The following is a 15,172-nucleotide window of genomic DNA, read 5'->3' as shown; positions in this document are numbered from 1 at the left end:
GATGCTCCACAGCAGTGGTCACCCCCTCATTGGTCAGGTCTGACCATAAGCAAATCACCCTTGACATCCACATCCCACCCCTACCCCCCAGTAAGGAAACTTCCATAAAACACTTCTCCAAAGCCAACTTCATGCTACTGAAGTCAGAAGTGACAACCTTCATGACACCCATGCAGACAGGAGCTGAAAATTCGATTGCTGAAACCTACACTAAGGCAATGTACGAGCACATCCACTCGTGCATGAATCCCAAATAGAACCAAGATGCTCTCCTCCAAAAAAGGAAGCCAATCTGGTGGTCCCCTGCCATAAACAAACTATACAACAGAAGGAAGAAACTGCTGCAGAAAAGAGGAAAATCCCAGGATGCAAAAAACTCCCTTACCAGCCTCAGTAAGAAGCTAAGATCCTTCATAAAATCCTCCAAAGCTAGTTACGAAAATAAAATTGCCAAAGATTCCAAAGACAACCAGAAGGCATTCTATAGTTATGTCAAGAATTTAAATGGCAATGCTCAGATTTGCTCTGAGCTACAACAGAATGGCATTAAATATACTGATCCCAAAGATATTGCCAATATCCTGGCAGACTGATTTAGTGCCAACTGCACCCTCCTATCACCCCCTAAAGGGCCCATCTCAACACCAAAAGATTGCCAAATTCCGCTAATCATGGCCACACAGGTAGAAACTGCACTCTCCAAAGCTAAGAATATAGCATCCATGGGACCAGATAACATCCTGGGCTGTGTACTACATGAACTACAAAATGAACTGGCACCTCACCTAAGTGTCATGTTTAATCATAGCCTCACCTCGGGCTTCGTGCCCACTGAGTGGCGCACAACTACAGTTATCCCACTCAACAAGGGGGATCCACCTTGGATCCCGGGAGATACTGTCCCATCAGTCTGATGAGCCTGATTTGCACGGGCATGGAATGCATTATCATGGAACTTATAAACAAAGACATTGGCAACCTTCAAACACTGGACCCCACCCAGTTTGGGTTTGTGAAGGGCCAATATTGTCTCCTGAACCTGATTGACTTCTTTGAATCAGTCTCCAGAGGTGTGGATGAGGGTAAGGCGGTCCACACAGCCTATCTGGACACTGCCAAGGCCTTCGACACCATCCCCCACTCTGGAATCATAGATAAACTTACTAAGCTGGGCATAAATCCCTACATCACTCGATGGGTTGCCAACTGGCTTACTGACAGAACCCAGACTGTAAAAGCAGCTGACTCCAAATCCAGCTTCGGACAAGTGACAAGTGGAGTACCTCAGGGTTTAGTCCTGGGACCGCTCTTGTTTGGCACCTGCTTCTCTGAATTACAGGCCAACACAACACCAAGAAATATACAGTTATCCCCTTTTGGGAAAAAACATGTATCCATGAATTACCACATAGGTGGCAGTACACTAAACACTGAAAATGTGATGAGAGACTTAGAGACACAGGTGGACAGTGGTCTCACCTTCGATAACCACATCACCACAACAGTCAGGAAATCCTTCTATGTGGCACAACTCATCACTAAGGGCTTTTCATCCAGAAAACAGGAGGTCATTGTCCCACTGTACTCATCCTTCATTAGACCCATTATAGAGTGCAACGTCCTGTTTGGTATGTACCTCACAAGACATCTGCAACAGCTGAAAAGGCCGCAGAAATGCCTCACTAAAAGAATCACAGGCCTAAAGCAGATGCCCTATGCTGACCATCTAAAAAAACTCTAGCTATACTCTGTGGCATATCGTCTACTCAGAGACAATCCCTGCTTAACATACAAGGCCATGTCAAACCCTGAGCTGTTGTTGGACATGTTCCACTTAAAGAAATCCCAATCTCTCAGAGCCACATGCTCCGGGGATCTAAACCTTGTCATCACAATGAACAAAACATGCTGGAGGGATATGTTCCTGACCCAGAGACTCCCCATACTCTGGAATAGACTGCCCATACATGTCAAGCAGAGCTCCTCCTTGGCCCTCTTCAAAAGGAACCTTGATGATTGGATAAGAGATAAGAAAATTCACTCCAGGGATCACGTCAGTCACCCTGCTAGACAGGGGTCCAGGGAAGTAAATATTGTGGGAAGAAATATCCAGGGAATTATTATGGCTAGGCTTGTATAGGCCTTTGGACCGATAGCCTAGTACCAACCTATGAACCTATGAATGTACATGGTGTATTGGTATACCCTTCATACAGCTACTACACACATTTATTTAAGTGCAAGACGTGGAGAAAATATCTGTTAACACTTTCTGACTGTTTCTACAAATATTCAGAATTTCTTTAGTGCATATATGCACACATCTCAGTGCCACTCCATGGATTTGAACTGTGTCTGGGTGTGCTAAAATGAACAACAGGGCTATTGTCCATCACACTGAGCTACTGGGAAACTGATGTCTTTTGCTTGACTGATTTCTGCCTAATACTCTCTAGGTTAGACAGTCTGACCTTGTAATCCTCACATTCATGCATGGCAGATAGTTATTGTACTGTGTATTAATCCTTTTAAATAACACAATATTGTACTGTGTATTAATCCTTTTAAATAACACAATCTGGGAAGCAAAGGTAAACACAAGAATGCAATGCTGCAGGGGACAGACTATAATGCAGCAGACATTGCTATTCAGGGTTCAGAAATTAGTGCATACAGTATTTCATGTTTCCTTTATATCTTGGTTTACAGCTCCACATTCTACTGTTTTGCTTACTAGCTGGTTCTCAGAACAGCCTCAGTTACTTCATGCTGTCAACACCATATTTGCTGTGATGAACCTATATGCATTCTATTTCTACAACAACATACCAGAGTAAACACAACAGTTTGTGTTATACATCATTATTTCAGTGAAATGACACTTTTTTAATGGATATCCTGTGGATCAGTATTAGTGTGACAAATGTCATTTATTCATTAGACACAGTACACACTATTCCTAATGGCAGTAAATAATGTACTTCTTCTACTTTATGCTACTATATTATTTATTTATTTATTTGCCGTTTGTTTGCTTGGATGGTCCATTGGGCCAAGAAGACCCTGTTTTCAATGGAGTTCTGGGGGAGAAAAGCTCCATAATAATAAAAAAGTTATAATCATGTAATTGTATCACATTAAATACAGAAGTACAAATAAAATCACAGTATTTAAAGATACAAACAAAAATTAAGAAAATTGAGAATGATTGTAAATGTTTGCTTTATACTGCTATATACTACAAGTTAGATCTGTACTCACCAGCCTGTCAATGCATCCATGTCAGTCTGTCTGCATGGGCTTCAATGTTACTAGCCATCTCCACTGCAGCTGTAGGAGTGAGAAACAAACATTATGCATACCTGTCTATCACATACTCAGGCTGGAATCTGGTACACCTATATCTGTGATACTTACAAACTGCTGGACCATGGTTGTCCTGAGCATCTTGGATCCATTGGGCCAAGAGCACCCCCTTCCTTGACTTTAGGTTGGCATAGTGATGCCATACCTGCTCACCAGTTTGGGCGATACCAGTGGCACTGGTGAGGTCACATGGCAGACAGTCTCAGGCCTCCACTTTATACTGTCAGCCCTGGTACTGGGTCTGCAGCAGTCTGTCATCATGGTTTGATATGAGGAGCCCAGCCATGATCCTGGACTCCAAAATGCCCCAGCGCTGCGCCCGAAAGCATGAGCCCTCTCCAACACCTGACATGGTTCCTGCAGAGATCAGACTACAACAGGTTATGGCTGTATTCCTGCCTGTGCAGTTTAAATAAGTCTATATTCCCGCCCTTTGCTGTCATTGGACCATTTTGAAAATGCTATGCTCAGCTACGCAGTGTGCAAATCCATTAAGATAAGTTGAATTGTGCTTAAAAGGGTAAATGCTGACGCTGGTTAACAGTGCACAAATCTGCTTAGCTGCGCTAACTGCTGCTTAGAATGTACATCAAAGCAATGCTTAAACTGGCTGAGCATAGCTGAGCACTACTTAGCATTGCTCAGTTTTCATTTTATAAAAATATAAGGATTGCAGTTTAATTCATCATTCCTAACATATTATTAAGTGTATATGATTTACTTTACATGACACCCCCATATGTGCTTTCATTACATTACCTTGGCGTGTGACTATACTGTATGGGACACTTGTGTCTACGTGGGTCATTTCAAATGTTATATGCACTCACACTTTCATTTTGGACCAGCTAAACTACCCTGGGTGATAAATGTCACTTACTACATAATTTAACATAAAAAAATAATTTTAGCAATGCTTTTCCTTTTAAAAATAAAGTGCTTGTCTTGGTGCTTTTCCATTTAAAAATAAAGTGCTTGTCTTAGTACTCGAACCTTGAATGCTTGCATATAATGCCAAAACTCTAACCACTACACTATCTCATCATTGCAATTTTAGCTATACAGTTGTATTTAGCTGCTATGAGATGATTAAGCAATGCTGTGCAGGGGGGCCTAACATGCAAACCCACTCATCTATGCTTAAACATACCTTAGAATGGAGTAAAAAAGGAAATTAATAGAACCACTTTATTTTAACATCTCAATACTCCTTGTTGGTCACAGTAAGGGCAATTGTAAGTGGACAAATGGGGACAGATTTTAAATATTGCTCTTACAAACTTAGAAATTGACAGAATAATAGATTTTGTATTAGCATGACTTTTCCAATGGATGTGGAGTCTTAAACTCAAATGTTTATCATTATTTAATGACTCCAGTCCTCTGCTATTTGCCAGGTAGGGACAGATATTTGGAGGAACACACCAAAAACATGAGGCAGCATACTTCTCAACTGTACAGATTTTTGCAGAATGTCTAGCTTATTGCCTCATATTTTTGGTTCATTTCTCATATGACTGTTGTTTTCTAGCAAATCATTGACAAATCACTCAGGGTTTCAGTCAGAATGTAATGAGAGGCATTTGAGTTTCAGAATTCATACCCTTAAGACAATCCGTGTTAATGCAAAACCTGTTATTCTATCAACTTTTCAAGTTTGTAAGAGCATTATTTAAAAAGTGGCCCTATTTTTGGGCCTTTGTTCCCCATTATTTTTGGCTTTGTACATATTTCTTGCTCTAGGAGGTTGAGAGTTCTGTTGATTTTGTGGCACCATGATATTACTCACTAGAGCTATCAGCTGCAGTGCTGTGTTACGCTGTGGGTAGCAGGTGAGAACAGCTCAAACCACTTCAAAAACCTTGCGTTTTAAAAGGCAAAACAACTTCTGCCAATCACTAAGCAACTCTACTTTGAATACAGTTTCCAAGGAATCATTATTCTCTTCATTTGCTAGATAAGCCCTAGAGGAGCTGGAAAATGGCAGTTATAATTCAAATAGTTCAGTCATGTTAAGTCTGCTTAAGTGAAATGTGAGTTTACTGACCCATCTATCTGAAGAAATGATATTACACCAACGAATGAATACTAAAATTCCTATTTATGATGGCAAGACAGAATATAGCTTAGCATTATCTAGCCCCAACATTTCCAAAGCTGAAACTCTAGGGATTTAGATGCTCTGCTCCAAAGCTTGTATAACATCTACCCTGTTCCACTTTACTCCCATCCTATCCACCACAGCAGCAGAGTGAGCCTACTCACCATGTGAATCAGTGCTAACAACATATTTTCCCTAAAACTGTGAATAACTGACTATTGTTTACAGCTTGTATAGCCCTTAGATGTTCTGTGGTCCATCACTATGAAGGAACAAAGCAAATTAGTTGAAGTCAAAAAGAAGTAAACTCCGGAAAGGTTCATTGCATAAATGATGGTGATTATAATAATTATGCCTGAAGTCTTCAGACCATAGTACTCATCTTTGTGGTAACCTTTTCTTTAATTAAACACACAGGATGAAGCATTACATTGAACTGCAATATGTTTGATGTTTAGCAGGCTGTCAGCCTTTCCAAATGCTATAGCTTTAGGGTCTGTCAGCACTTAACATAGTCCAGTCACTCAGTTAAGAACCTATACATTAGTTATGATGCGTTGGTATATATTTTTACATAGAATAAACCTGAGCTAAATATAACTCTGATTAAGTTACAGTCTAATATTCTGTGGCTAATCACCAAAGAAATGGCATTTGTTTAGGCTGACACAATATTCAAGTGTGAAACTAAGGCTTCCCCCAAAGACTGAGTAAGCTCCTTTGAGTTTTAGCAACAGCTGTGGTTTTATGATAGCTTTATCTCTAGGCATGACAGTGTGCTGCTTTTCCATCATGATACAGTAAATATTTAACATATTTTCTTTTCTAAACTTGAAACAACACTAATTAGGAAAAGTCAGCACTGCATAAATTTTATTTTGAATGAATTAGCATGCATATACACTGCAGAATGGGTAAATATAAACGTCTGTAATTGTGCTTCAGCTTTCAGCTTGAATTCCTAGCCCATCTGTATTCATCCTGGAGCACTTCAGGACTCTGGTGTCTGTGTTTAGTAGCATACAAAAAAGAATGCCTCCATCATCAAACCACCCCTCTGGGTAACTGCTAGGATTTGTTAACTTCAAAAAGAAAGAGAGTTGTGACATGTTATTTATTTATGGTTGATAGTGCATATTAGTCTTAGACAGACTTGTGAATTCTCTTCTTGACAGACTGGCACCCAAATATGTTATAAATCTAACGTTATCTGTGCCTGTGGTATATTACAGTTATATGATATGCCTTAATATATTTGTTTTGGGTTTTTGCTGGTTGCATTTGTAGCTCTTTTACCATGCAAGTGTGCGTTTATATTTTATCAAGTTCATATGCACTTTGAAAATGTATCCGTGGTTTGTGCAGCTCGTACTGAAGCACATATAGTACTACACTTTCAAAAGAGACAGTTAGTAGGCAGTGAAAGAAGTAAAGAAACAGCAGGAAGTGTATGCAAATGACCAGATGAGCAGTGATGCAGAAATGTTAACTGTTGAGAAAATCTGTCAGTGTTTGTTAGTATAAGCTAATCTAAATTTGGAAAGCAAAATTAAGTTAAGTTAGAAGTATTGAAAGATTTACAGTGCATTTACTAATACTTGTTATCATTAGTAAATATGTTTTTATCATGGTGAAGGGCATAAAATCTGATTGAATGTATTCTTGGAAAATGATTTTGCAATATTGATGGTGATACATTTGGCTTGTGTATTTATTGAGCTAAAGTTTGCTTAGTCTTCAACTGATCAAAAAAAAAAAAAAAGAAAAGATATGTGCATCTTATCTAAATCTACCATAAAATATGTAAAGAGACAGAAACACACTACTTAAAACCTAACTAACCAAACTAAGTTGCATTGGTTGGGGAAGCTTTGTCCCTGTCATTCACATCCGACTTGCCTAAAAGTCTATAAGCTTTTCTTAAAGTCACTGTTGTATGTGGGCATAGTAGTGTAGCGTAAGCAATGATTAGACTGAATGTGTATTAAATCACTTTTTCAATTATTTGTGCTTACATAAAATGAGTGTTTGATAAAGTATATGGCATCCCAGACTTGACATCACTAGACATTGCACAAACTTAATTTGAACATGCTGCTTTATGCTATGCTCCACCTGACCAATGGACATTGTTTTACTTGCATTGTGGTAAAGTGAAATGTAAACATTATACTTTGTTATTTTTTATGCTATCAGTGGTTCATCGTGCAGTTCACCAAGGGCTGTTTCCTGCAGCCCTTCATACTACAGTGGGATGACCAGTGGGTCCCTTCAGCCATGAATAACAGGGGCTTGGTGATCTATAGCTTCCTGTTCCATTGACTTCCACAAACTGTTTTTAGCCCTAAAATAACGGTGATAGGTGTATATCTGGGACTACTCAGTTCTCTGGGTATACTGACTGGATCTGAAGCAGGATAGTCGGCTGCTTCTTGGGGAGGATTTTACTTTCTTGCATTCTTTAAGCATCTTTCATGTTCTTGATGAGGAGGATGCTAAGGCAGCCAGTTCAAATAGTGTTGGTAGCTGCTAAGGTAGCCATTACATGTAAATGGAAACTTCAATGTCCCTATTATCATCAAAGTGTTGTAGCATAGCAGGTCAGAATTATTACACTAAGCATAAAGTTGAACTTAGAATGAAAACTTCACAGAACTTTTTGATTCAGTGGACTCCATTCATACATGTAAAGGATAATTTTCTCAGAGTTTTAGGACATTGACTACATAGGTAATGCCTCATAGTGACTACAGATTGTTTATTTCAGTTTTCTAATTCTTATCTGTTTTAGCGATTGATGTAGGATGTAGTCAGCATTCACTAATATCTGTATACTGTGTTGTGTTAGTTTCTGATTTAGGTGGGGGGTCTGTAGGGATACTAACCCCGGGATTCAATAAGCTCCATGCATGAATAGTGCTATTCCTACATGGAGTGAACCATGTCCGTTTCTGCTTAGCTTTAACAGCAGCACGCCTTGCATATTCATGAAAGCGTGCTACTGCTAAGGCTAAGAGGTCATGAACACTACTGAGTGCAGGGGGCATGTTTAAGTAGTGCACACACATCTAACACACCCCCTGCACTCAGAAAGTGCCATATAGCACTTTTTAAATGCATTTCAGTGTCTGCGGACATTGAAAGCAATTAAAATAGCAAAACAGTGTCTGTGGACACTGAAATAGCTAGGAAATCCTGAAATAAATGCAGGGGTATGTGACAGGTACTGTCACATACCCCCTGCATTATCAAAGTGCCATATGGCACTTTGCAAGTGCTTTCAGTATGACACTGAAAGCAGGAAGTCTGGATAGGTAGCAATGTAGGGGATGTGTGACGGGTACTGTCACGCACCCCCTGCATTGTCAAAGTGCCGTACGGCACTTTGTAAGTGCTTTCAGTGCCCATGGACACTGAAAGTAGCTATCCCAATAGGAAGCAATGCAGGGGCTGTGTGACAGGTGCTGTCACACACCCCCTGTATTATGAAAGAGCTGTATGGCCATACCCCTCAACTGCACAGGTTCTGCCCAGATGCCTGCCTCACAGCCTGCTAAACATCAAACATATTGCAGTTCAATGTAATGCTTCATCCTGTGTGTTTACTTAAAGAAAATGTTACCACAAAGATGAGTACTATGGTCTGAAGACTTCAGGCATAATTATTATAATCACCGTCATTTATGCAATAAACCTTTCTGGAGTTTACTTCTTTTTGACTTCAACTAATTTGCTTTGTTCCTTCATAGTGATGGACCACGGAACGTCTAAGGGCTATACAAGCTGTAAACAATAGTCAGTTATTCACAGTTTTAGGGAAAATATGTTGTTAGCACTGATTCATGTGGTGAGTAGGCTCACTCTGCTGCTGTGGTGGATAGGATGGGAGTAAAGTGGAACAGGGTAGATGTTATACAAGCTTTGTAGCAGAGCATCTAAATCCCTGGACTCTAGGGCCTAGAGTTTCAGCTTTGGAAATGTTGGGGCTAGATGATGCTAAGCTATATTCTGTCTTGCCATCATAAATGGGAATTTTAGTATTCATTCGTTGGTGTAATATCATTTCTTCAGATAGATGGGTCAGTAAACTCACATTTCACTTAAGCAGACTTAACATGACTGAACTATTTGAATTATAACTGCCATTTTCCAGCTCCTTTAGGGCTTATCTAGCAAATGAAGAGAATAATGATTCCTTGGAAACTGTATTCAAAGTAGAGTTGCTTAGTGATTGGCAGAAGTTGTTTTGCCTTTTAAAACGCAAGGTTTTTGAAGTGGTTTGAGCTTTTCTCACCTGCTACCCACAGTGTAACACAGCACTGCAGCTGATAGCCCTAGTGAGTAATATCATGGTGCCACAAAATCAACAGAACTTTCCAGTTTTTCACGAATTAGTACAATGTGTCTTATATTTTAGTAGGACTTCCTTTTATAATTTTCTATATCTAAAAATGATGTTTCTGGACTGGCTCAGTGTTTCTGAGGTAAAATTATTTAAAATTTTTAGAGGAACGTTACAAATATTTTCCTACATTTTTTCTCCTATCTATACCTTTTGACTTTCAGCACCTCTCTGCCAATTGACTAGACCTTTCATTCCCTTACTATTTGCTAATGATGTGGGGCCTGCAGTACTAGTCAATGGTGAGTGAGGGTGTAGGTGTGTGTGTGTGTGTGTGTGTGTGTGTGTGTGTGTGTGTGTGTGTGTGTGTGTGTGTGTGTGTGTGTGTGTGGCCTACCTGTACTTGCCATGTTTAGCAGACTATGCGCATGTTCTAGCAAATATACTCTACTCCCTCACCAAGGCTGTGCTGGGTATCCTTACTGTAGCCAACTTAGCCTCTTAACACCCCCTGGGATATGTGAGCCAGTGTTAGTCATTCAGTGCCATACTGTCTGGCATCCAGGTTCACAAAAGCTTATCTCTGACAATGGTACCCAATTTACCAGTCAGCTGTTTTGTTTCAGAAATTTGCAAGAGAATAGGACTTTGTTCATGTTACTCGTAGTCCAGAATATCCACAGTCAAATGGACTAGCTGAACATGCAATACAGAGTACAAAGTAATTCCTTGACAAGTCAAAGCATGATAATACCGATGTCTTTTTGAATTTACTCAATCTCAGAAAAATACCCCATGATGATATACTTGGCTCACCTACTCAGACTTCTATCCAGGCAAACCAGAATAACATTGCCTATTAGTTCCAGTTTACTGAGGCCTGAAGCTAAAAACAACAAAGCCCTATTATTTAGAAAGTGTTCTTTGCAGAAGTCCAGTTATGATAAATTGAGTAGATTTCATTGTCCTTTGAAAGAAGGAGAGACAGCGAGGATACAAACTGTGAATGTTTTTGACCGGAGTGGTCAAGTAACAAGTGTATGTGCAGAGCTGAGATCCTATTTTGTGAAATCTGAGGGTGTGGATTAAGGAGAAATCACAGACATCTTCTTCCTGTATCAGGACTGATATTGCTGCATTGTTCCTGTGATCCAGACTCTAAATCTCAGAGCGATTCAGACAATGTTCCTGTTCCAGAATGTGTCTTGATTTCTGCTACCATTTCTGATAATGTTCCTGATGTCCCTGAGGTTGAATATTCAGCAGAGACAATCCCAGTTGCTAAACCTAATTCCACTCTCAATATCACATGATTTTGGTCTTATTTCCAGACTCTGTGTGAAATACACAGCAACCTGGATCTAGTTGTATATATTAATCAGTTCTGTATACTTGCATGATGAAAATGATTTTGTATAAATTACATGTCAGTCAATGTCATCAGTATTGCATGACTCATTTCTCAAAGAGGGAGGATGTAGAATAACAGGTGTGTTGTACCTTTAAGAAGCATTTCTAAGACCTGAACATGCATATAAACAGCAAGCATGTGCTAGCTTCAGTGCCGTTTTGTGAGTACAGCCAGAGTGTGAACATCTATGTATGAGACAACTAGTTTGTATATATGTTAAAGTTATTTAGCTTAATTTCTAATGTGTTTGTACATAATAAAGTTGTTTGAGCAGAACCCACACTGTTCGTCTACCTCATCCGGACTAGACGAGTGACAGAGAGGTATTGTAATATTATGTCCAAATGGCACAATACACAGATGCAGAAAAAAGAGGTTTGTGATTCTCAGGTCATGTTCTAATAAAATCTGAAAGAAAATCTATATATTAATTTTTTTGTGAGCTGTGCAATAAATAAGAAAAGGGCCAGCCAGTTAGTAAGTAAATAAGTAAAGTAAGTCCTTACTAAAATCACACTTAAAAACTTGCCAGATATGCCCTTGCAACCCCCCCTCCACTCCACCCACCCACTACCTCTCTCGGTCCCCTATCAACAACCTACTCTTAGGAAGCTTGGCTACTCATGTTCCCAGCTACTTACCACATAATAATAACTTCTTGTAGCAATAACTGCTAATGGCTGTTATGTATCTCAAAAACAGATTGTATCAATTGTTCACTGATGAATCTCAACTACATTTGTAACCATGTTTAGTATATGTCACCATATTTTACAGCTGTTTTATATCTATGTTTTATTCTTGTCTTACGCCCTCAGCTGGACTAATGTCTATATTTAAATGCTATGTTTTTTTAACTGTATAATGCAAGTAATACTTAATGTGGAGCTTTTCTCCCCAGGCCTCTGCTGAAAATAGACCTATGCCCAGTCGGACTCTCCCGGTCAACAAATGTAAATAAATAAATAAATAAATAAATAAATATTTTTTCATTTTAAGTTACATTGTATTATCAGTTTTTACTTGAAAAGATTACTATAAAAATAATGCAGCTGTGCAAAAACTGCTTAGCGTTCAACTTTGCTCTCTTTACTTCAATCTTTAAGTATACTGTTTGTGAAATAAAATATTACTGGTTAAGCACATTATACAGTATCTTAAATAAAATAATTAATTACTTGTAGAGGTCATACCAAATGAAGTTCATCTCCTTCTACCCATTGTGTCCATCCACGACCTGGCTTTTCTCCCTTTTGTACACAAGAGAGTTTATTGCCTTCCCAGTTCACTGTTGTCTGAAACAAATGACAAAAAATATCATCAGGGACCTTGTATAATAATATTTTAAACAAAGTAGGCATTTTGTTTTTGTAACCCCATACTCCAGATCAAGGGAAGTCTTTCACTCTTACGTGACCTTAAGGAGCCTGTTGACTTTGGTGCCATAACCTAAATATGGATAAAGGGATATGTATATGAATTTAAATTGTAGAATTATAAAATGGTCTCTTGTTTAAGGCAAAAATTAAATGGTGGAAGTGCCACCTTCTTAATTAAAGAAAACATAAAACTCTTTGAGAAGTAGGAGATGACAGAAGATACAAATATCTATTGAGAAGATTACATATGGAAGGGTATTCGCTAAGGCTATCCTTGGAACCATAACAACATTGCCTATTAGTTCCAGTTTATTGAGGCCTGAAGCTAAAAACAACAAAGCAATCAAATTATTTAGAAAGTGTTTACAAATGCTACCTTTATCTGCAATAAAGACAGTAAATGTCTAATTGTCATTAGGTGATATTAATCTTCCTAAAATTAAAAATGAGTTTAACTAACATCTCCCCTTTAGGGTGGAGGGACATACCCAGCATTTTTTGGAATTGTGCACCAACCACTAGAGTAATATCCCCCCTTTCTCAACTGCTCACCCTAGACAGTGCATGCTTCTGGACAGCATACCATTTCTTTTCCTTACCAGAAAAAAAACATTAACAAGCCTAGCATTCTAATCTTGTAACTTCAACAATGCCAGCGCTTTTGTAAAAAAAATATATATATATATATTAGATTGCTTCTCATTGCATAAAATAAATGATTTGGACAAAAAGGTATATATTATGGTTATACCAGTGGTAGTGTACTACCTTTCAAATGCATATTTGAATGAAGGTATAGGTAAGTTTCCAACCAAGAGCCTTAACATACTCTATTTTTATGAAGACTGACAACTATGCATGCATTCTGTGTTTCATCACTGAGGGTTACCATGGAAAGTTAGAGCTCATTTGATTTGAAATACATATCATAAGATGCTTAATACAGGTGAACCTGGCTTTTCAGTGAGTCACAATCACACAAACATAACTCTCTGAGCAAAACATGTTAAATGTCAATGCAGTGGAGCTACATTTTCTGACATCTAACATACAGCAATATAAATACCTATAGCCTTTCCAGAAAGGCATAATGTGGTAAACTTTTTTTTTTTTTTTTTTGCAAAGGGATTGTGCCTCCTCCTTATAGAGTACTGTGTAGTGTTTTATTTGGTTGGGTTTTTTTTTTTAGATTATACTACATTACATTGCTTGACAGTGGAATGATCGAATGAGACAACAAAACATCGCAGTCTATCACTATGTGCATTTAACACTATAAATCTCCATTATTCCAGCTTTCTTTTTCCATTTACACCTGTCACTTACCTTTTTTAACATCTCTGTGGATTCCTCCTCTACTACATATTTTGGTAGCACATTTCATGGGTCCACAACCTTCTCAGTGAAAAATTACATTTGGAGAGCCAGACAGTTAATACCTATAAAATTCTGCGCATGCCTTCTTCTTTACTTATTTTCTCCCTATTCAGGCTGACCTCTTAGCATCTTTCTGACATGCTCTTGTGCACTGTTATCATATTCCTATAGCTCCTCTATCTCCTAGTCATATTCTGATCTCACAGTAAGACATTGTCCTGTTCGATTCTCAGCTAAAGCGTCTTCTGTGTGGAGATATGCGTGAATGGGCGTAACTTTGTTGAAGGTTGTACATCAGAGCTGGCAACTCGGCACATAAAAATCTACTGCCAATCATTAGCAGACCGGAGTTCCGCTGTGGCGACACCCAGATCCCTTTACCAGAAAGGCTCATCCAGACTCTGCTACACTTTGCTGTGAAGGAAAGGTTAGTTTGCTTTTATTTTTTGTATTACTGTATTGCCTTTCTATATTTTGAATACTGTAGTTTGTTTTCTTTACCTTGTGTTTTGCTTGCATTCTGTTTTAACAGCATATTAAAACTTCAAAAGAGACCACAGCTCTCTCTGTTCTGAGTCAGGCAGAATTTTTCCCGCCCTCCCACCCATTTAAGTTGTCTTGTTAAATACCACTGTCTTTCTAGTTGCCCGCCTCTTATGTTAATCTGACCATATATCTCATTTCTCTCTACTTTCACTGGCTTATGTGAGTAATCACAAAATCATCATTTTTGAAATCCCACCCCTTCAATTATTTAAATTTATTGGCCATCCTACAGTATTTCACAGTACCAAAATACAAAAGTGACCACCCCTTTCAATCCATCTTGCTGTTTTAAAAATAGTAACTCTCCACTAAACCTTAACTTTTTAAACAGGTAAAACTCAAGTTACCTACTTTCACATCTGACTTCTCTGGTGCACACTGCAGAGTGCATTCTTTTCAATCTTACCTTTAAGCATCCCTGTGACTAGCACTTTCTCTAATACCTGCTGGAAAGCACTAGGAAGCCTTAAACTCATACAAACACTGAACTCTCCTTGTTAACAAGGAGAAATTAATAGTAGGCACTAAACAGCCTATAATTGCAAAGTACCTTGCTAAGGAAACAGCTCCTATACTTTACAAAGAAAAAAAAAAGCCCCAAACCAGGCATGTCCAAGGGTCAGCTTCCGGTGATTTCTCCTGTCCACCTG

The 15,172-nt window shown here is 38.7% G+C and overlaps 1 protein-coding gene across 1 annotated transcript in view; it reads right to left on the bottom strand.

Annotated features, from left to right (window-relative positions):
* Nucleotides 1-12,407: 12,407 nt before the first annotated feature.
* Nucleotides 12,408-15,172, bottom strand: part of RBP1 (retinol binding protein 1) — a 375,231-nt gene continuing 372,466 nt past the window's right edge. Inside the window, exon 3 of the mRNA XM_044070745.1 lies at nt 12,408-12,515. Within this exon, the coding sequence (XP_043926680.1) occupies nt 12,408-12,515 (108 nt within the window). The remainder of the gene's footprint in view (nt 12,516-15,172) is intronic.

Source organism: Protopterus annectens, chromosome 4.part1 (assembly GCF_019279795.1).
Source record: "Protopterus annectens isolate FY-2018-M chromosome 4.part1, PAN1.0, whole genome shotgun sequence".
Taxonomy (NCBI): domain Eukaryota; kingdom Metazoa; phylum Chordata; order Ceratodontiformes; family Protopteridae; genus Protopterus; species Protopterus annectens.
Note: the sequence above shows the minus strand (reverse complement) of the source record. Positions and strands in the feature narration are given on the sequence as shown.